This window comes from Sinocyclocheilus rhinocerous, unplaced genomic scaffold, assembly GCF_001515625.1.
Source record: "Sinocyclocheilus rhinocerous isolate Xijiao unplaced genomic scaffold, SAMN03320098_v1.1 scaffold888, whole genome shotgun sequence".
Classification (NCBI taxonomy): Eukaryota; Metazoa; Chordata; class Actinopteri; order Cypriniformes; family Cyprinidae; genus Sinocyclocheilus; species Sinocyclocheilus rhinocerous.
The window spans coordinates 361823-384474 of NW_015634016.1; the positions used below are offsets into that span (position 1 = coordinate 361823).

A 22652-nucleotide genomic window follows, 5' to 3' on the forward strand; every position below is an offset into this window, starting at 1 on the left:
CATTTAGTTTAACAGGTCAGAGAACTTAATTCTGAGTTAAAGACTTAATTATTAAGGTGTATTAATAAGCGGTGACAGGGAATTTCTCTACCACGTGAATCAGTGAGTAGCTATTTTAGTTTATTTAATTACAGTTTATATGTTGAGGTTGTTTTCTGATATTTGGTGTGTGTATAAATGTAATTTTTTTTACTTTATGGAGACATTTTTTCTATCCATATGAAAATTTCATTCAGCATGCATTCAGCATCAATATATTATTATTTGCATTATCTTATTATTTTTATCATTAAAAACAACTTCATATTAGCTACATATTCAAAAACACTTGCCTTGAGGTAACTAATGAAAATATCAGCCAACTACAGCTCACTGCAGTGTCTACAGAGGCATTAAACCCATAGGAGCCGCACTGGGCTCAACTGTCACCACAGCTGAGTCCTTCAGTTTTCCAGGAATCATTACTTCTCAGAAGCTCAGATGGAAAGGTGACGTTGTCTTTATAACAAAATAGGCATAACAAAGGTTGTACTTCCTGGGACATCTCAAGAAGTTCATCATCGAATGTTTCCTGAAACAATCCATAAATATCTGGTATAGGTCAGTCACAGCATCTGACTCCAGCACATTGTATGCTGAGCTAAGGAAATCATTGGCTACAATCTGTCCATTTGAACCACGATTCAGAAAGTTGGCAGTCAAGATCATCAGCAACCCTTTGCATAGTTCTTCAGCTGGTGCTCATTTTAAATACCTGGGGCACTTTGTCATCATTTCAGTCACTTTTTTGACCCTTGTATGCATGTCTAAATGTTTGGGGTTCTAAACTGTATAACACCCACAGAAGCACTGCACAGAAATATGAGCCGCACCAACTGAAGAGAATCATCAATGATTCAAACACAATCCTCATGTTCTATTTCTCTCTCTCTCTCACTAACACACACACACACACGCACAACACAGACACAAAGACTTAATTGTCCTGTGCCCATCTTCATCTAAGAACTATGAAGTTTTGGTGGAAAGTTAGGCTATTGTTTATTTCAAAAGTTCTAACTTTTGTGCTTTGAAAACCTATTTTAGAGATTACATTTAGTGGGTTACTTCAGTTGCTGTAGCTGCTAGTGATTACTTTTAGTGGGCTTAGTATTGTGAACGGCATCTTTACTATTAGAACATAATTAATCTTCGAAATTATTTCTTTTTCGAACTATAATCAACTATTACGCACTCGAACAGGCTTAGCCTATTAGCCTATTGTTCGTGAGTAGGTTTTGTTTAATTGACGTTAAAGGTGGAATGATGTTATTATCTTAAGAAGTTGTCTTAATGATCTCCGTGAGTCTTTATCGTCATATTTATAGCACAGCTCTGCCTAAATAAAAGCGCCGTGATGACGCACCTCAAATGCAAATATATACCTGTGTCGAAAGAGCAAACAACGCACCTGACGCTTCCCAGGGGATTTGAGGGAAGGCCGAAGTCTTTCTATTGTTCTAGCGTTTACACTGCTATGGCTGGACCACTCCCTGCAGTGACTGTGAATTGAGGTTTCGCATATCCCGCCCTCCCTGGAGTTCTGATACACAACGCCCCATCTCTTAACCATTGGGAAAACCACCTCGCCTGTAGTGGCAAACGGGCAGTTTTGACCGGCCAACACCATTTGTGGATTTATGTAAAAGTGTCAGAAGCTCAGGAGAGCAAGGGGACGTGAATTTCTCAGACGTTCGAAGACCGATCTACCGGGTTCACCTGTACAGGTAAGCGGCGAAGGGCGGCGTTTCGGTTTAGAAACAGGTGTTACGCGCAACATTCAGTGAGCACATAAATAGACTTCTCTACAGGTGGCCTAGGTGTGTCCTTTGGTTTCTCTTTTATTTAGCGGAGATGGCCGACATTTAAAGTCCATTTGAAACTGAACTCGCTTTCATGATATGGTTTTTATGTAATACTGTATCATGATGTGTTACAGAACCTGTCACATTATGCTTTTACATTGTTTCCTGAAGACTGAGGAACAAGTGAGCGTTTGGGACGTGATCTAAAGATTTCCCTGCTCACTTTTACCGGCCCCATTCATCAATATTTAACCGGCGAGCGATAGTTTAGCAGGGGGCACCTTGCAGTAAGACTGACATTCAATTCCCGTTCAACATCTAACATAAACTAAAATAAAGAGATAATGTAAGTTCTGATTGAAATATCTCTTCCTAGTCTCTGTTATGTTTTAATCTGTTATCATAATTTTCTTGTAAAGAATAACACTTTTGGATAAGGGGTTAAATATTTATGGTTTGACTGACTTGGCCTGTGACAGGTGTGATGTATTTTTACTTAATGAAAAAAAAAATGTTTTAAAACTAAATTGAAATATGTGTCAAGTCCTTGTTTGGTATATACCTATGTACTGTATAATTATACAATTTATAAACCTACAAAAATTGCCTTAAAGATGTCATTTAACCAGTAAAAATTGCTAAAACAAATGTACCCTGTATACACAAACGTTTTTTTTTTTCAAAACAGAAGTATATATTTTTTAGTCTTAAAATAGGGTTTTCTTAGAGTTTCTCCATTTGACTTGAACAAAATGTGCCATTTCATTAAAATGCATTAAAAAAAAAAAACTTAATGACCTTGATGGGAGTTTAAAGGGGTCTCTCTGTTTTATGGATTTCTTGTCACATGACAACAAAATGGCTACCTGCATGCATGGTTATGCTACATTGATTATTCGGACAAAACTTTTTCAAAAATTAATAATATTCATACTATATTTAAAATAAAACAAGTAAAAATAAAAGATTATGTCAAACTACTTATGCCAACATTTAATGAATCCAGGCCAAAATATAAGCATGGTCAACCTAGATCAGGGGTGGCGAACGTCGGTCCTGGAGAGCCGCAGCCCTGCAGAGTTTTGCTTCAACCCTAATCAAACACACCTGAACAAGCTAATCAAGGTCTGAAGGGTTATTAGGAAGCTACAGGCAGGTGAGTTTTAATTAGGGTTGGAGCTGAGCTCTCCAGGACTGGAGTTCGCCACCCCTGACCTAGATGAATGCAATGATAATATTGCTAATATTAATTTAGAGTTTTTCCTCAAAATCAATATCATATGTGAATTACATCCTCCAGGCCCCACTTCAGTGCTGAATGAGTGTCCTGTTTAATGTAATGCAAATAAAATAAAATAAATGAGAATAAAAAATAATATTAACAACTCCCACCAGTTATCATACAGCTCTCATTCATTTTTATCAATCTTGTCAAGCATTATGGATTTAGGGGGCATTTAGTAAATGTGTTATGTGTGCAGCGGGGGAAGGGAAGATCCTGTTTGGCCAGTTTAAAGTCTGTTCCTCCATGAGCGCCTGTTGTTTGGACTCTGCCTTACAGTCTGCTGTCATTATACTGTACCTGTGTGTATTTATTGTGAAATTCTACTGAATAGAACTAGGATTAATCAGAAAAGGTGTGATTGCAGAAGTCTAATGGCTGGGTTTATGAGATATTGTCATACACACCAATCCTATCTGTTTTCCATGACATTAGGATTAGTACTGTAAGATATGTTCAGCTGTTTTGTCCTCTTGTGAATAGAGGACATCTTTTTCCTCGAAAAGGATGTGGCCTAGTGGGTTTTGCATTTCTTTGCATATTGAAAGTCCATTCGAACTCGCAGACCACACGCAAAGCATTCATTAGCCAATCGCTTATTTTCACTAACGTCATTCTTTCCAGGTATGTAGTGTCTTCAGTGGGGGTCTTAGGTAGGGGTTTGTTCATTAAGCTCTGAACTGAGCACAGTCTTTTTACAACGTAAGGTCCTAGAATAAGTTTGCTACTAGATGTCTGTAGTATTTCATTTGTGCGGCCATAGTGAAACATTATAGATTTAAATCAAGTTCATTTGTTGCCTAATTTAGCAGTAAAAAGGCCTGTGATGGTCAGTTCACCACTGTTGTTTTTATGAATCATGTACCTTTTATTCAGTCTTAAAGTATCAAAAATAAAACAAAAGGCACATAAACGCCTTGTTTAGCTTCTTTTCATGAGCAGGGAAATCCCCAATTGTTGTTAGAGAAACCCAGATACCTCTAACACACATTCACCCTGATCACACCATGTGAGTTGTTTGGATTTGTTCTGAGATTGTCTGGGTATTCATTATCAGTTATCAGTTATCACAATCATAATAATGTGTCACGTGACCGTAGCACACGTGTGTTAATGTGACAAAGTCTTGAAGGCATGTAAAATGCCATGCTGATAACATCAATTTATATCTTCTTGTATAGATAACCTCTCCCTCACTCCTAGAAAGTTCCTTTTTAGTGTATATAGTCTGACACATGCACTAAATTTTAAATGTACAATTCAGTGTTTCTCTTAAAAATGTTACTGTAAGATGAGAATAGTGCTAAATCACAAATGCCCTTAAATAAAATAATGTTTTCATAAAATTATTCATATTAGTCTAAGCTTTTGGCTACAACAATCAAACATGGGTGTTTGTTCCCTTGTTATTAAGGAAAAATGGAATGCCATTTTTAGATAGACTGATTATCTAATAAACTAATTAGACTAATAAACTGAAATTATTATTTTTTTTGTCCCAATATATTCACTTTTTTCCTAATATTAACTTTTTTGGACCATTTAGATCACACAAACTATAATAACAACAATATTTATCAGTATTTGTATTTTAAAAACAAGTATATTATGTTTTTATTGTGGTAGTTTAATGATCATATAGTTATTATTGTCAAAAAGCAATTTTGTATCGTCATAAAATAGAACAATGGCTGATTTTGAATGTGGAGCGAAATAAAATAAGTTTACAATAGTCTGGAAAATAATCGGTAGCTTAATCAAGAGAATACATTTTTATCAGGTGGTTTTTGTGTGACAGCCTAAACAACAATGTGATCACATTATCGGCTTTATCGTTCATCTCAGCGTTTTCCATGTGTTTAATAGCGAATGATTCTCCTTTCTGATGGGCAGGAAACCTGAACCACCCATTAGTAACACAAGCTATGATGTTGCTAGGGTACAGCTTGACTCTGGCAGGGTTGCCGTGGCAACCATCAACAGTCTGGTATAAAAATGTTGTAATAGTGATAGCCCACCTGAAACTGAGAGAGCCAAATGGTGGAAGGGTCACGTTAGAAACAACAGCCGTCGTTTAAAAGCAAGGGAATCGGGAAATTTACCTCAACAGCTGGCTTATATGGCCTTGGAAACATACCTTCTTAGGTCTCCTTGTTCTCCTCACTGAAGCTTCACTGTTTCTGAACACCACTAAACACCTGTTGGTTATTTACATATAGGGGTTTTATAGATTTATTTAATCACTCTTGACATTTAAGGACATTATCTAAGGACAGTCATTCTAATTTAATTCTAATTTGCGTTCGGTAAATCTTAAATAAAGCAGCAACATTCATAGCTTCCATTTTCCCTGACAGGGACAATGCTTTTGTTTCTAGGGAGGGTTCCGTGCAGCATTGTTGTTTTAGAAATCTGAGGGATGAGAAATGTGGCAAACCTCATTTGAATGAATGCCCAAATGAAGATACAATTGTTTGTCAATTTATAAATGCAGACCACTCAGGGTCCTGTCTGCCTTTTAGAGACAACATAGAGAATAAAGACCCCCCTTTCCTTTGCTTTTTTGTGCTTTATGTGCATCTTTGTCTTTCTCCTCTCACACAATGACATACACCTGTTTATTGGATCCCCAGGCACGGCTTCTTGTAGGTTATGTTCTTTAATTAAGGTGTGAGACTAAAGAGATGCTTAAAGATGAAAGTCGAGAACACCAAAGCCTTGGGGATAGTTTAAAACATGCTATTAATGTCTAGGACTGCTAAGGCATGCAGATGTTTTTAAAAACAGTGCTAAACTGGTCATTTTAATTGGTTTATTGTATTTTTAAGGCACCAACAACTATAATTATTTAATTAACATGTAATTAGAATAGTCTTATGACTTACAAGCATGAAATGTTAAAACAGAGATTTAATGATTAAAATTTTTAGATTTAGTAGCTAAAAACAATGTGAGATTTGGCAAGTTTGAGTCACTTCCATGAATCAGTTCAAACGGTCTCTCAAGATTAATTTGTGTCATTATTTGAAAATGTACATGTTCCAGTGTGTAGGTATATAGGTAAATATTGTTCTTCATTATTGTATTTTGTTAAATTGGTACATACAAATAAAAAAAATCTGAAATATAATTTGTCCTTGTGTTCAATTGATTGAAAAGAGTGTGGGAAAACTTACTACAATTATTATCCTAAAGAACATATTTGGGAAAACAAATAGGAATTGGGTACAGTATAAACAACCCATAAATGTTTTAGTGTAGTTGGGAGCACGATGAAGCCATTTTGTGTGAAATATGTGTGTAAAGGTGTATGTTTGCAGATTGTGCAGTGAACATTGCTCACTGTATTAGAGGAAACAATCTACAGTGTCATAGGCCCACACATACTACCTCAGTCATGACGCACATTTTATCAGACACACAGAGAACACAGTGTGTGTCTTGGACTAGCGGATTGAATCAGTCACTGATTCCAAATGCTATCTCTTTGTATTTGGGTACAAATGCTTTGTACCTACTGCCAAAATGAATGATTTAGATTTAGAACATTTGCACTTTTATGACTATGCAAAGGCTTTGTTATGAAGCTGAGATTCAGGTGAATGGTCAGAGCTCATAAAATTTACAAACACATTTTACAATCATTAACAATAACAGTTATTAACAACTATTTTTTCCAGCTTTAGCTCATGCAACAGTAGCCTACTTAATAGGAGTTCGAAGTTGCTAATTTGAATAATTTGTGTAAAAAATCTCTTGGTCATTCTGAGGCTGTTAACAGCTAAAAGGTGATCACTACCATTAATTCCATTTATTGCTTTGTGATAACAGTTGCACTACAATGCTAACAAAAGACCACAATGGACTTTCAGTTTGGGAATATGGTTGTTTAGTATTGCTAATATTGTAACGTGCCTCAGTTGTGCTTTCATGGATGCTAAAATGCTAACAAAAGTATTGATGGTAATACTTTATTTAAAGGTTCAATTCTTGCTATTAACAAACCATTAACTATGACTTTTGCCTCAATAAACTCTTAATTTGTTGCTTATTAATAGTTAGTAAGGTAGTTGTTAAGTATTGGGTAGGATTAGGGATGTAGAATATGGTCATGCAATATATGTGCTTTATAAGTACTAATTAACAGCCAGTATGTTAATAATAGGCATGCTAATAAGCAATAGCGAGAATTGGTCCCTAAACTAAAGTGTTACTGCATTGATTTATGTAGTTGCTCAGTACAAGGGTCAGTGAATGATGGAAGTATCACTAATCATTTGTTGTCTTTCTTTCTGCAGTCATGAAGGCTTTTTTCCTGCTTGCCACATTGCTGTGGTGTTTAGCATCGAGTTTCTCATGGGCAGCTAAGATCGTGGTAGTTCCTCCAATTATGTTTGAGAGCCACCTGTATATCTTTAAGACCCTGGCCTCTGCTCTTCACGCCGAGGGCCATGACACAGTCTTCCTGGTCTCCGAAGGTCGTGAGGTCCCGCCTTCCAACCATTATCGTCTCCAGCGCTACCCTGGAATCTTTAACAGCACCTCAGCCGACGACTTCCTCCAATCAAAAGTTCACAACATCTTCTCAGGGCGTCTCACAGCACTGGAGCTTTTTGACATCCTGGACCATTATTCTCAAAACTGTGATGCTGTTGTTGGGAGTGCTTCTGTCATGGAGCAGCTAAAACGTGAACAGTTTGACCTCCTGCTCGTTGATCCCAATGAAATGTGTGGATTTGTCATAGCTCACATTCTGGGTGTCCAGTACGCAGTATTCAGCACAGGACTGTGGTACCCTGCAGAAGTTGGGGCGCCAGCACCCCTGTCTTATGTCCCAGAATTTAACTCTCTACTAACGGACCGTATGTCATTGTTCCAACGGGTAGCTAACACAGCAGTGTACCTGGTTTCCAGATTTGGTGTCCAGTTCCTGGTTCTACCCAAATATGATCGCATCATGAGGAAATACAACATCCAGCCATCTGTGTCCATGCATGATCTAGTTCAGAACAGTCGACTCTGGATGCTTTGTACTGACATGGCGCTTGAGTTCCCACGACCCACTCTGCCACATGTTGTCTATGTTGGTGGCATCCTCACCAAACCCCCCAGCCCCTTGCCACAGGTAAGAAACAAGTGCTATTATATTTAAACAATCTCTAAACATTGTTTTACTTTTTTGTATGGCATCACTTTGAGGGATGTACAGGATATTGGAACTATGATGACAGTAGCAAGCAAGCATAACTTATCATCACAGTGGAATTAAAGCTACAAGTAAATGGAAATAAACCAATGGAAATGCTCCTGTGCATAAGTGTACTTAACTAACTACTAAATTTAACGACTTATTCATTAGTTACTTATTAATGTGTGAACTACCCTTTTAATTTGAATCAGCTGAGTCATTTTTTTGCCACCTGTAAAAGTGTGATAAATCCGAGGGGTTTAATGCAGTTTCCAATGATCAAAGAAAATCCAGTTTTTATTGTACCAGTCTTTTTTATGGACACGTGTACTTCATATATATTAATAACTACAGTTGAATGAGCCAGTCAGTTCAAGTTGGCCTTTCTCAGCCCTCTTCATGGTTGCACTAAAATCTAAGATACTGGCATCATACACTGTCTAATGGTCTGACAAAATCCAAATTTTCAACATTTGGACTTCCCCTATGGGACAATACACACTGAGCTGCCCTATAGAACTGTCTTTTTTATGAACACTTTAATTTTGCATGGGCCTATACACACAAAGTCGGCTATTGTGCAATCAGCCTGTTTTGTGATGATGTTTCCTGGACACCATAGAGGGTGCATTAAAGCTAACCATCAGGCTTTATACTAGAGGCAGTGGTATAATGAAATCCAAATTTTTGAACCGACTCTACCATTCTTTTTTATGGACACTTGAACTGATAGGCCAAGTGTTAGCTTTAGCCCACCCTCTATGGTGCCTGAGAAAGGAGAGTTGTGTTGTGGTTTAATTCCATTGTGTTGTGGCTTGATGTTGTAAAATTATGTTGTGTTGTGCTGTACTGGGCCACTGTAGCATTCACTGTCAGAGAAAAAGTGCAAAAATTGTACCTTTAGGGGTACAACAACTTGAAGGGACACCTTTACATTTAGATTACCTTTGCCATCGTCTAACATTCACTTAATCTTTAAAAACACTAATAATTTAATAACACTGTCAAATGTAATCTTTAGCAAATATAATAACATTCATTTTCATACTGTACATTATAATTGTACATTATAATACTGTACACTAAATTTAGCATTTAAAATGAATGATTACAGTTTTTAGTGTTTTATTTTTTAATTTATTTAGACAAATTAGTACATAATTTTATAATCACCCATTTATCAGTTTTTGGCCATAGCATGAAAATAATTTAGCCTACATCTTTTATTGCCTACTAGCTCACATTCTGGATAAAAAACTAATGAACTAATGAATATTTGGATCAGATTAAGCATCAACATGTGTTTGTCTGCTCCACAATCTGCTGTTGGGACTACAGTTGCAATTTCTGTTCCAAAGTTCCCTTGTTCTTTCAATAAATGCATTGTGTGCACATGCAGTGCTTTTGAAGCTTGAGATCATGAATGGCAGTAAAATGACATCATTTTCTAATAATGGGGATCGACTGACGCATTTTTATTTCAAGATTTTCAGGATTGCCAAATATCTCCAGCCTCACACAAAATGGCCAAACTCCAAAATGCCACAACCCACTCCCTCAAACAAGTGACCTAGGTCCACTTTCCAGTTTAAAAATCAATAGGCCGGATGTGGTGAAAATAAACAAGTAGCTATATAAACATATATCCAGAAAATATCCAGTGTATTTAAGTCAATATTATCGCTGTTTTGGCTCATTTAATTGCTAATAATATGAAGTTTTGATTTTGCCACCAGGGCGTTATGCTCACAAAGGCTGTTCTTATCAATGCGGGTGATTGCGCAGAGCTGTCCACTGAATAGGAGTGGGGGTTCTGAACCTAAGCTTGCACTTTTGGAATACCAAGCACCCAAATGGCCTCATTGTATGCTTCAGAGCCATAATGCAAATAGCGTGTTTGTCGGTGCAGGGTGTATGAGTGTGTGTTTATGTGTGTAAATGTGCCCATTGTTGGGTGTGTATGAAGGACACTGAGACCAGTGTGAGGAGCGGACAGTCAGTGCCAGGCCAATGCAGGCCGTTCAGCTGCAGCTGGACTCCCTCAGCCAGCAAAAAATCAGGTCTTACACAAAAAAACCTACTCATTTTGAAGCTATGCTAACTGCTAACACAAAAGGCTTACACTAAGTTAGGGTGACCATACGTGCCATTTTCCCAGGACGCGGCCAGGATTTCTATATTGCCTAAAATATCTAGGTTTTGGCTTTGTTTACCTGTGCAGACCGATCGGTGTATGACATCAAAGTACCATACAGACGGTTATGCTTTCGAAACGCTCTCGAGGTACTTTGATGTCAAACACTGATCGGTCGGAGCCGCACTGCTTTTAAGTCGAACACACCTAATATGTACACGTAATTGCATCGCTTTGACTTCCTAAAATATCTAGGTTTTGGCTTTGTTTGCGTGTGCAGACCGATCGGTGTATGACATCAAAGTACCATACAGACGGTTATGTTTTCGAAACGCTCTCGAGGTACTTCGATGTCAAACACTGATCAGTGCACTGCTTTTAAGTCGAACACACCTAATATGTACGCGTAATTGCATCGCTTTGACCGTAGATCCCACCTTCTCACACGCCATGATTGGTCCAGTATGTACAATGCTTGCATGTTATTGGTCAAACTACTTTTCGATCATTACCTTCAGCAAGCATGAAAACAGGAAAACAAAGCCAAAACAAATCCTGGCCAGGACGCGTCCTGGGAAAATGGCACGTATGGTCACCCTACACTAAGTCTCATTAATAACATACATTTTTTGTGTTAACAAATTGCACTACAGTGCTAACAATGCACTTTCTATTTACCTATTTACCATAATCCACTTTCTATTTACCATATACCATATTTGCACTACTTACCATAATGACCAAGAGTTGCTTAGCATTGCTAATATTGTAATAGGCCACAGTCGTGCCTTAATGAATGCTAAATGCTAACACAAAGCCTTACTCATCTTAGATTTTTATCTTGCATTTTTGGAATATGTAAATATATAATATAATAATCAACAGCCAAATCTCAGAAATATGAACCAACTAATTAAAAGGTTAAAATGGCAAGCTCATGTTTTTGGTAAAACACTTATTGCTCACAATAATTTAAGTTTATAATTTGAACTGTAAATCTGTCCTTTTTAAAATAATAGTTTTTGTTGTAGGAATACTTTTCTAGGTGGATTAACCTCTGGTCATGTATTGCCAATTTTTACTCAGTATGATAGAAACATCATGTCCCTTTTCTGGCAATTTTGCACATATTGTGTGAAATTGCTGGGTTTAACAACATTATTTTGCAAATAGATGAAGTTGTAGACATGTTGAATGTGATGACAGATCGCATTTTCATACTCTCACATGGCTTGCTCTCGCTTCAATGTAGAATTATCTGAAATCAAATGACAAAATATCTTGACACAACTGTTCCAGAGCCGTCTATTTCATTTTCCCACCTTGGAGTTTAATATTAGCCATACAGTACCTCCTTTTAGTCTCAACTTTGTGTTAATGTTCTGCTTTAAGTGGCTTATTAAAGCTAAGGTCATCTTTTAATACTAAATCCAGCCAAGAGCAGTGAGGGGCTTTTCTTTTTCTTGTCAGTATTGTTGTTTGGTTAATATTCTGTGATTTTTTTTGTATGTGTACATTAACTACACGTGTTCAAAAATCCTTTTTATTTACCCCAGTATTAGTTATTAAAGCAGGATAACGTGATTCTTTGCTTTGTAGGCTCCGGATTGCTGTCCATGGATGTACTGAGGTTTAACATATTTTTAAAAATCAACTGACACAAGCTGAGGTTTTATCCAATCTGGCTCTTGATCTAAAGTGGGTTTGACACACCTGGACTAAAGTCTTATTTACAGCCCTTAAAAAAGACATTTGTACATCCCATTTATTTCATTTTCCATTGTGGTGGCATTTCAATTGCCATTGAAAATGGCATTTCTCTGTGGTTGACATAATAGGTAAAACAGGTTTTGAGAAATCCTAATCATGATTTTTTTCAGGTTGAAGGATTTTTAAACATGCAGTCTGTCTTTGTCAAAGGTAAAGTAGCTTGAGACATGTCCACACTTTATAAGCATTTTATATTATGAACCAAATGTTTTCACCTTGTTAGAAATAGAAAGTTCAAAGTTGTGAGTAATGTCACTTTAAGCCTTGGACAAACTATGGTGCAATGTGCTGGTGAACACTGATAATAAGTTGCATTCTTCAGCCATTTCATTGCATGTTTACAACAGCAGAACCTCATAAAAAACTTTTCATATTGTGTTGCTAACAAACCTTATGTTCTCTTCAGTTCAAAGTGCTTACCATAGTATCAGATGGTAATACTATGGTACTTTGATGTGTACTATGGTACTGAATAATTACCAGATTCATATACAGTGGTATTTATGTGCAGTTGTTATTTTACGGAGATATTTATAGCTTATCTGACCCCTAAAATAACTTTTATTGTAACCTAATGTAGTCATTTTAAATTATATTTTCAAGTCAAACAAAACCATTTAGTTTAAATGCTACCACATCTACCATGAAATTCTTTGAAATGTTTGGTCTGACTTTTGATTTCCATATAATGTTGAATTGCTTTGTCTTGCGAATATAGTCACCACAAATGTCCTCGATTGTTGAACTGTGTATTTGATTTGCGTGTGTACAGGAGTTTGAAGCCTGGGTGAAGGATACAGATGAACATGGTTTCGTAGTGGTGTCATTTGGTGCAGGAGTGAAGTATCTGTCAGAAGACATTGCTCAGAAACTTGCTGGAGCCTTGAGCCGTCTTCCCCAGAGAGTCATCTGGAGGTACTGCTGTTCATTTCTTCTTTCATGTTTTTCCAAAAGATCAAACCACCAGCGTATCTTTCCATTATAGTTTTTTTTCTTCTATCAAATAGTATCCATTGGCAACTGACCTGTGGTGGCGGGTCAATGATAAGTGTGTGGCTACAACTAACTATTTTGTTTTCCATTTCCAAACCAGTAAACCCTCATTCAAAATGATCTGATGGTTTCGTTAGACTTTCCAATGGTTTCTAAATGCAAAACTTTATGAATTCATTTTGGACTAAAGCATTGTACAGATTCACTTGTTTACTGAGAGTATTGTCAGTAATTATGATGAATCTCAGTATTTTTGTTTTAGATCCCAATAAATCTTCATCCTTTGTTGGCAGTGGAGGGACATTTGATCCTTTGAGATGGTGGTACACAAGTCATGATCCTCTTAAAATCTTAAAAAGAAAAAAAGAAAATGTGATGATTATTCTGATCATCATTTTGTATTTTGTTTTGTTGTGTTGTAAGAGTTTAAATCTTTCTCTGTAATGCACATGCATTACAATAGGCTCAGAGAAAAATACTCTCTAAAATGGTTTAAAAATGGTTTTTGAAACCCCGACCTTAATTTATATAGGAATTATGGGGCCCTTCACCCAAAAATGAAAATTCTGTCATTATTTACTTTGCCCTCAGGTCATAAACAGTTTGATTTTATTTATGTGGAACACAAAGATAGAAATTGTATAAAGAATTGCACTGTTTGAATGGGAATTGGGAACTACTGTACAAAAAAAGTAGAGCATACAATACAACTTGTGCTACAGTCCAAGTCATCTGAAGCCATATTATAGCTTTGTGTGAGGAATAGACAAAAATTTAACTTTACTACAAACGTGGAACCACTTTATTGATAATCATGGCAATTTTGCCATCTTTTAAGCTGGAAAGCCTCAGTTCCCATAAGGGATTAATTTTATGGAAACGAGCAAACACAGTGAAAGAAATAAAGCCTGGAATCACATGAGGGTTAATAAATAATGGCAATATTTTCATTTTTAAGGGAATGATTTATTTATATAAAATTTTATATGAAGCGGAATTGATAACATAATTTAGGATTTGAGAGGTGATCCTCTTATAAGTTAGCCCAGCTCAAAAATATGTTACTAGTGCATGTAAACTGTGAATTTCCCATTGGATTAATTTTGTTTCTTTAAAATTTTTTTATTTTTTTGTGTGAACCTGCATGGGTATAAGTGAACCTGCATGGTTATAAATAGCAGCACCTGTTGTTGTCATAGGCAGTCACATTGTCATGACTCCCGTAGTCATGCCATATAATCTCAGTTGCATTCTTGCATTCAAGCAAATGTGCCATGGCTTCACTAATGAGGACACAGATGGGAGTGGAAATGCCCAGGGAACACACACACACACACATAAATATACTGTATAGATAGACACACTCCAATGAGCTGCAACAATATACCACTCTTGTAACGTATTCAGACATGAAGTTATGAACATATGGCCTCAACTCTTTCCCTGTCTGCGCATAGATTATAGTAATGTTAATTAGAGTCACTGACTGCTGTCAGGTTTCTTAGTAACTGTAGAATGTTTGTCATTAGGTTTGGCACATACTGGCCTTTAGGCTGTGTGTGTTTGCTCACCAGTGACAGAGAACCCCAGCTCTTTACTAAATCTCAAGCCAGACTTCAAGACAATGGCTTCATATAATCTCCACTGGAGACCTCTTGTTGTATTGTTAGTTTAATTAGCAGATGTCCAAAGACTCTTAAAGCCAATATAAAATCACATGCTGAAGTAACATTTCTTATTATTATCAATGTTAAAAACAGTTGTACTGCTTAATATTTTTGTGGAAACTGTGATGCATTTTTTTTGAATTCTTTGATGAATAGAATGTTGCAAAGAACAGCATTTGTTTGAATTACTGTAGAAATCTTTTGTAGCAATATAAACGTTTTAACTTCACTTTCAATTAATTTAATGTGTTCTTGCTGAATAAAAGTATTAATTTCTTTTAAAATAAATCCCCAAACTTTTAAATAGTGGTGTGTGTTCCTGTTTTTTTTATACTGATTTATTAGTGCATTTTCTAAACACAAATTGTTTGTTCTCGTAATCTGAATATTATTCTCTTTTCTGCTGATGTCAGTTAGTCCATGTGGTCAGCAAAAAATGCTAATCAACTGCATTAGTAGCTTTTCAGGCATTGTTTTAGACTACTGTTGTAGGTAAAGCAGCCTTTCAATAATGATGCCAGTAGTTACCACAGTAATTTACTTCATCTTCCAGGTCCCATCCGACATTGTTTTTGCAGTTTGAATATTCTGTTTCATTTGGAAAAATGAAACAGCCATCACTTTACATAGTCAAATGGGTTGCGAATACAGTTTCATGTTGCCTTCAATGCCTTTCTCAAAAGTACAATGGTTGTAGCTCTTCATGTTTCGTCAAACCTCATGTGTAATGTTTATATGTAGTATCAAGTTTATATGTAATATATTGAATGCATTACTGCAATAATGTCTTTATAAGCTTTACAAGGTAGAATCTATCTGATTCCTGTCTGATTGTTTTTATATTTTTCTTTTTATTTCTCAATGTAAGTTTTGGTATTAATCTAATCTATGCATGCAAAATATTTGGTCTCTGTCTCTCTCATATCTTTGTCTCTAATGCACTTTTCCTTTTCAAATCCAAATTCCCGATCTCACTCGTATCTATGATGCTTTGAATAACTAACAAATTCTTAATTCTTGTCAGCTGATGATTGTCTAATCCACAATGTTTAAAGAGTTTGTAGAATGGGATGCCTGTATCTCAATGAGTTTAATCTCTGCAGGTTCTCTGGAGTTCCTCCCTCCAATCTGGGCAACAATACTAAACTAGTGGACTGGATGCCACAGAACGACCTGTTGGGTAAGTATCATCATATCTCTCACTAAATGCCACTGAGAATTCAGAAATGCATATGAAGTTTGAATGGCTTGAGGTATTCGGCCAATCACAACGCAGTGGATAGCTGGCCAATCACAGCACACCTCGCTTTTCAGACCAATGGCGGGGCATAGAGGAGAAACAATAATGTACAGTATGTGGAAAATAATGTGTTTTTTGAACCTTAAACCGCATAAACACATTTCATTACACCAAATATACAAAATAATGTTATTTTTAGCAACATCATATGACCCCTTTAAATCACTGAATCGGCTTGTTAGAATGAACTTGTTTGAAGGCTTTGTATATATTTTTATTGGAAAACGGATGATTTTTTTTTGCAGTGTGTGAGGGAGAGAGAGCTCATCCTCCTCATTGCTCTTTTCTGCATCTCTTAGGATAATGTCTCTGTTGTATAGAGGACACAAAGCCTGTGCATGTGTTTGTTTGTGTGAATGAGTTTCTGTTTCACCATGGGTTTGAGGTCACAGAGGGCCTTTCTGTCTCCATCATTCTTTCTTTTCTCTCTTTCTCTCAATGTCTTTCTGCTGTCCGCAACACTTCCTGTTCTCTGATGACCTAGTTGATGCATTCTGTGCTTTAATCTTAAATCAGTTTGATACACAAAGTCTGATACACAAAGTCAGTAAACAAGATGGACCCAAGGCATTTCTTCTCTGAGAAAAAACAAACATTTACTTGTTTAAAGTTCAGCTGGACTGAACTTCAAGATCAATGACACATGGTCAGCACTGTCACAATAAACATCAGTTGATTTTCCATTTTTAATCAGAGTGCAAAATGCGCTTACACACACTGTATGTAGCTTTATGCATAAAATGAAAATGTCCTGCCTCATGTCAGTACCAGTAAGGGAGTGATACTGTACACACCCCATCCTATCCGTGAGAAACCTCGGACAAATTTACAAAAACGTATGCAAATGTCCCTTTGATTTTCCTATGTGTCTTTAAATGTATTTTTAAAGAGATATAAGGGTACTAGATGAGCTAATGTACAACTAGTGACTCTGAAAGGTCAATAATACTCTTTGTTCATTGTGACTCATTCAGAGGAAGAAGTTAGCATGTACAGGGAGGGATGAGTGTAAAGGCCAAGAGTGGCTCATGTTCACACAGAAGTTCAATCATTAGATCATTATTGTAAACTTTTATTTTTATTATAATTATGATGCTTTTTGTGAGGCACTTATCACTATTGCCTGAATAAAAAATCCCCAATATTAATCTTTGTTCACTCATCCCACTGTTTATTCCATGTACATGAATTGTAACTCTAATCGCTTATCAATGAGAGGTATACCTTTACTATTCTAAGCAATCAGCGCAGCGGATGATAAACTAATGGAGGGACCCAAGAAATAAATCGAGAATCGAGAATATCATAGGGGTGGACTAAACTGAACACAATAGAAAATGTAAAAATCTAGTTTTAATGGTGCTGTATTTCATATCAAATATTATACAGTTTGTATTAAAGAAATCATCAATCCTAAAGAGGAGCCATCCATGCCATTATCCATTAACCCTGTTGTTACTACGGTCTCCCTCAAAATACCACCGTTAAACTATGATTACTGTGCAGAAACAACTATGGTATGGTAAATGTTCTGCCATTCATGGGATTTGTTGGTAAAATGCAAATTTTTTCAGTAATTGAAGTTTTTCTCTAACACTGTATCTGTTGTTCACTCACAGGCCAGACAAACACACGGGCCTTCTTGAGCCACGGGGGCTTGAACAGCATCTATGAGGCCATGTATCACGGCGTTCCCGTGGTGGGTGTACCGCTGTTCGGAGATCACTATGACACCATGACACGAGTTCAGGCCAAAGGCATGGGCATAATGCTTGAGTGGAAAAGGATGAGTGAAGAAGACCTTTATACTGCTATGGTTAATGTCATAACAGACAAAAGGTAATTCAGATCTGTATAAAATGCATGTGTAAAATGAATAAAGTGCGCACGCACGCACGCACACACACACACACACAAACAAACATGCTGTCATTGTAAAACGTCTATTAAAAAACAGGTAATACAAATCCAAACCCTCACACACAGAGCCTGGTTAATCTTTAATGACTGTGGAATTGGGGTTACTCAAGTTTAATGATAAACAAGACCTGTTGAAAACCCTGCCATGGTGTCAATATTTGCAGACCCATGGTGTTTTAACAAAACCAAGGGAGCCAAAGAGCAATGTAGACTAAAAAGGTTTTGTTCTACAGGCTGAATTTAGTGGTATTTCAGTTCACGTTGTTCCAAACCTGAATTACTTTCTTCTGGCGTAGAACACAAAAAGAGATATTTAGCAGAATGTCCAAGCTGTTTTTTCCCATAAAATGGTGGATTGAAGGTCATAACATTATATTACTCAAAAATGTTTACAATTATTTTTGTTATTAATAAAAATGAACCTTTTAATTTATTTCTATCAATATATATTTTTTCAAATTATTATTAATAACTAATTCTTTTGATTTGCATTCACAAAAATATGAAGATCAGATCTATCTTTAAGCTGGGTTTCATGGAGCTATGGTACAGTGCCATCTTGTGGCCTTTATATCAAGATCAGCATCCTGCTATCTCAGATGTTCTGAAACTTCTCCATCTCTCTTTCTATTAAGGTATCGTGAGCGAGCACAGTTGCTGTCTCAGATTCATAAAGATCAGCCTGGTCATCCAGTGAGTCGGGCAGTTTATTGGATAAACTATATACTCCGTCACCGTGGCGCCGAACACCTCCGCTCTGCAGTCTATGAGATCCCAACCTACCAGTACTTCTTATTAGACGTCGCTGTGGTGATAGGAGTGTGCCTGCTTCTACTTGGCTACTTGCTATACCGAATAGGCAAGTGCATCCAATCACGATTGGGGCGCGGTTCATCTCCAGTGGAGAAGGTGAACGGACACTGTCATAATGGAATTCCAAATGGCAAGCACAAAAGAAATGGCCATGTTAAAAGTATGGAGAAGAAACTAAAGTAAAGCACTAGGAGAAATCAACACTAACGCTTCACTAAAGAGAGGAATTAACTACTCTTCACTCAAAGCAGGGCCTATCCAGGAAATAAATACATGGGTCAATAAAGAAACAAACCAAACATGATAACAATGAATTGTAAGTGGGAAGCCAAAGTAAGGAAGAATGGAAGGAATCCAGAAAACATAAATGGAAAGCTCCTGAGGACGTTGTTTTCCCTGTTGAATGGAGATAATGTTCAGTTGTGGTCCTGAATGTTGAGATTATCCTTGTGGAAAAAGCAACGGTTTAGAAATGTATGTTTTTAACAAGAAGCTATCATGCTATGGGGCATCAGGTTTTACTACATCTAAATACAACAGAGATCTATATCTATTTATATAAATTTCATACATTTTGTGCATAGCACTGTTGACTGTTGTGCACTGAATTTAATTTATGTTCTATATTTATGTTTCACGCACTCCATCCCTACTTTGTTTTCATTTCTTCAGGAATAATAATTCTCAGACGTTAGCAAGCTAGCATATTTGCTAGTGTTTATGTTGCCAGCCTTGCCTTAATCTTTAATATGCTTTTCGTTTTGCTAACATTACAACCAGCACTAGCTAATGCTGCTAGTTATGCTAGCTATACAAAATGCTAGAGATTTTGTTAGGGATGTTAAACTTGAAATCTTCTATTTACAATAATTTTGGAATGCTAGAAGCCAGTATACTGGTATACTAACAGTCTTAGAGCATCTTAGCCACTTTTCCTGTTTTGTTTTGTTGTTCTTAGCTAATTGCATTTAATGAATTAATAGCAAAACTGTAGTTTCTCTTCAGATAAGGTGAAACATCCCTTCACACGATCCTTGTGTTGGCAGATATGGGTTCAAATGAGCAAAAGGAATCAATTTATTAAGCCATTTTACCCATACTATTGTGTTGCTCCATGGATGTTTAGGATTTGAAGTTTAAATTCTTCCTTACTGAAGTCATCTTTACTGAATGGTTTATTTTATTAAGCAAATCATGCTTAGGAGGAAAACATTTTTTAAATGGGGGGGAGGGGGGTTTACAGTAGTTTTTATGTGTGAGTGCCTGTGTGTCTCGAAATGTCCCAAACAAACTACATTTTTATTAGAACGTGCATCAGACGAGTGTTGTTATCAAAGCAAAAGATTGTTTGCTGACATGTTCCCACAAATCAGTAGGGGCCTAGAGTGACCTGGAGGAAATTGGTACTGTAATGAATATTTCCCATGGTGCTCTACTGGTTCTTTTAACCTTCAGCCATTTTCATTACCATATTTTGGTAACATGTCAATCTAACATTTAGTTGTGTAACTTTTCACCAGGTATTTTGAGGTGGCAATAAACTGAACTTCTGTAAATTATTTGTGCGTTAAAGTGCATTCTCAGCCTCAGAGGTTTTATTTTATTTAAAAAATGCCACTGGACAACCTGTTATAAAATCACATGCTGGTTTTACAACTCAATGTCAGACTGAACTGTTGCCTGTAATACTCTGTGTGATTGTTTTAAATGTACCACAACACTGTTCATATAAACATTATATTTCCCAGATCACTAAACAGTCATATCACCTTAAGAACACTAGGAATCACAACCAAAATGACTTAAAAGAAGATTCACTGACGTTATAATAATTTGAAGCTGTTTTTACCACGAGGTTTAAAGCATTTCTTCAGCCAAGCACTGTTTTAGACTGTCCATACTTGAAAATACACTGGCTGCAATATGGCTGTAAATGCATCAGAGCTATGACTGGTTAAACAGTGACGCACACTCACACACTTTGAACATTATAGTTGTTTTCTATTTGTTTTGTATGATTTTCAGTATTAATATTAGATGGATAACAACAGAGGAAAAAGCTGCAGATGGGCTCTAACGTGTGTGTGTGTGTGTGAGTGGTTATAGATTGTGATTTCTTATATGTGAGGTGTGTATGCGTGTACATTTGAATGGGGTTGCTTGAGCCAACTTGTGTCTAGCTTTGGCTTTATATACTGATCATTTAAAACCAATGCTCCGGTTCACTTACAGTACATCGATGCCTTTCTTTGTCTCTCGTAATCTGTTTCCTGATAAAGTCCTTGTAGAAGTAGTTGTTAAAGGCTGCTTGAAGGAGTTTAGTCTAATATTTTTTTGTTTTTTTTTTCATAATGATTTAATGTGTGTCTGTGTTATGTAAATAAAAAGACAAACAAAAATACTAATGGTAAATAAACATTAAATATTTTGTTTGCTTACTCCTGTGGTCTGATGATTCTCTCTCAATTGTGATGTAAAATAAGAAAAAGATACTGCCACCTGTAACACCAAAGGAAGTTCAGTAAGCTAGTCTGAAAGTTACAGAGCACATGTGTGGCGTCTCACTTCTGTTCTCAAGTTACACTGTCCCAAAGTGGTTTGTCTCGGTTTTTCCCATGACCTCATTAATAACCCTTATTCTGCTAAATGTTCTTGTGCATTTGGTGCTATCAAGTTAATATGGTTTGCTAACTCAGTATTGTTATCCTGTGAAAATGGTGAAGAGCTTTGAATACAATTAACAATTTGCAATAAAAAACAGCAGGGTACATTTTAGATTTCTTAGTTAATAAATGACTGCGAGGGGAGATGAGGGAGTGTAAAACTACACGCCGGTTGGTCGGCAGGTATCAGGTGTTGTCCTTATGTTTTCAGCACTGTCACATTAGATGGGTGTGTATCCTGAAGATGTGTGTGTGTTGATTAAGAGATAAACTGACACTTTATCCCATCTTTCTCTTAATTATTCACTGACAGTTTAGCATGTGATGTGTGTGTCTTAGTATGCATGTTTGTGTATGAAGACGGTTTAGTGCTAATTAGACTGTTATTCTTGTTTCACAATTAGACAAGCCAGGCTCATTGGAAAAACATGCCTGTGGTGATGTTTCTGCAAACTGATATTATGCTACTTGTTTGTGACACTTTTAAAGTGTGTATTTAGTGAGCTTATTCAGTTTATGAACATGAATCTGACAATGTTTTATGTTGGTTGGTGTACATAAAAAGCAAAATTTAACAAAAGTAAAGGGGAGATAAGTTGTATTTGCTGAAGCAACCATGCTTGTTTCTAAGTCCTTTGAGCTCTTTTATCATGATTCGTGTTTTACCGGACTTGCACCCAATGCTGTACCAGGTGAGTTACCGAGCAAGTTTACCATATTAGAAAAGCCAAATGGAGATGATGATGTGATGCAAATGTAAAAATGTATTATTTTACAAATCATGCACTATGGTAAAAGTGTTTTGAAATCATAACATAATATTGTGCAAGCAACTGTGTCTTTAATTTCGTCTTTAAAAATTAATAACCAGGTCGAGTAATCATAATTTGTGTAAACAGGGCTAAAGGTTGTTGATGTTTTACTACCACTAGTGTTCATTTAAGCTGGAAACTGCAGTGAATCGTATGTATAGGTGTGTTTTTGGAGTTTTGCAAAACTGTATAGTAGGTAGAGGCACTTGTTTTCCAATGAGCCTTGGTTGCAATTAGAAGAGCGTGCTTTTGGGAACATAAAGAGT

General features: G+C 36.5%; 1 protein-coding gene across 1 annotated transcript; it reads left to right on the top strand.

Annotated features, from left to right (window-relative positions):
* The first annotated feature begins 1600 nt into the window (after window positions 1–1600).
* On the top strand, window positions 1601–21257 carry LOC107745064 (2-hydroxyacylsphingosine 1-beta-galactosyltransferase-like). Its single transcript, XM_016558896.1, has 6 exons — window positions 1601–1766; window positions 7425–8251; window positions 12991–13133; window positions 15982–16058; window positions 17798–18017; window positions 18734–21257. The coding sequence occupies exons 2-6, from the start codon at window positions 7427–7429 to the stop codon at window positions 19092–19094; spliced, it is 1626 nt and encodes a 541-aa protein (XP_016414382.1). The 5' UTR covers window positions 1601–1766; window positions 7425–7426; the 3' UTR covers window positions 19095–21257.
* Window positions 21258–22652: the final 1395 nt, after the last annotated feature.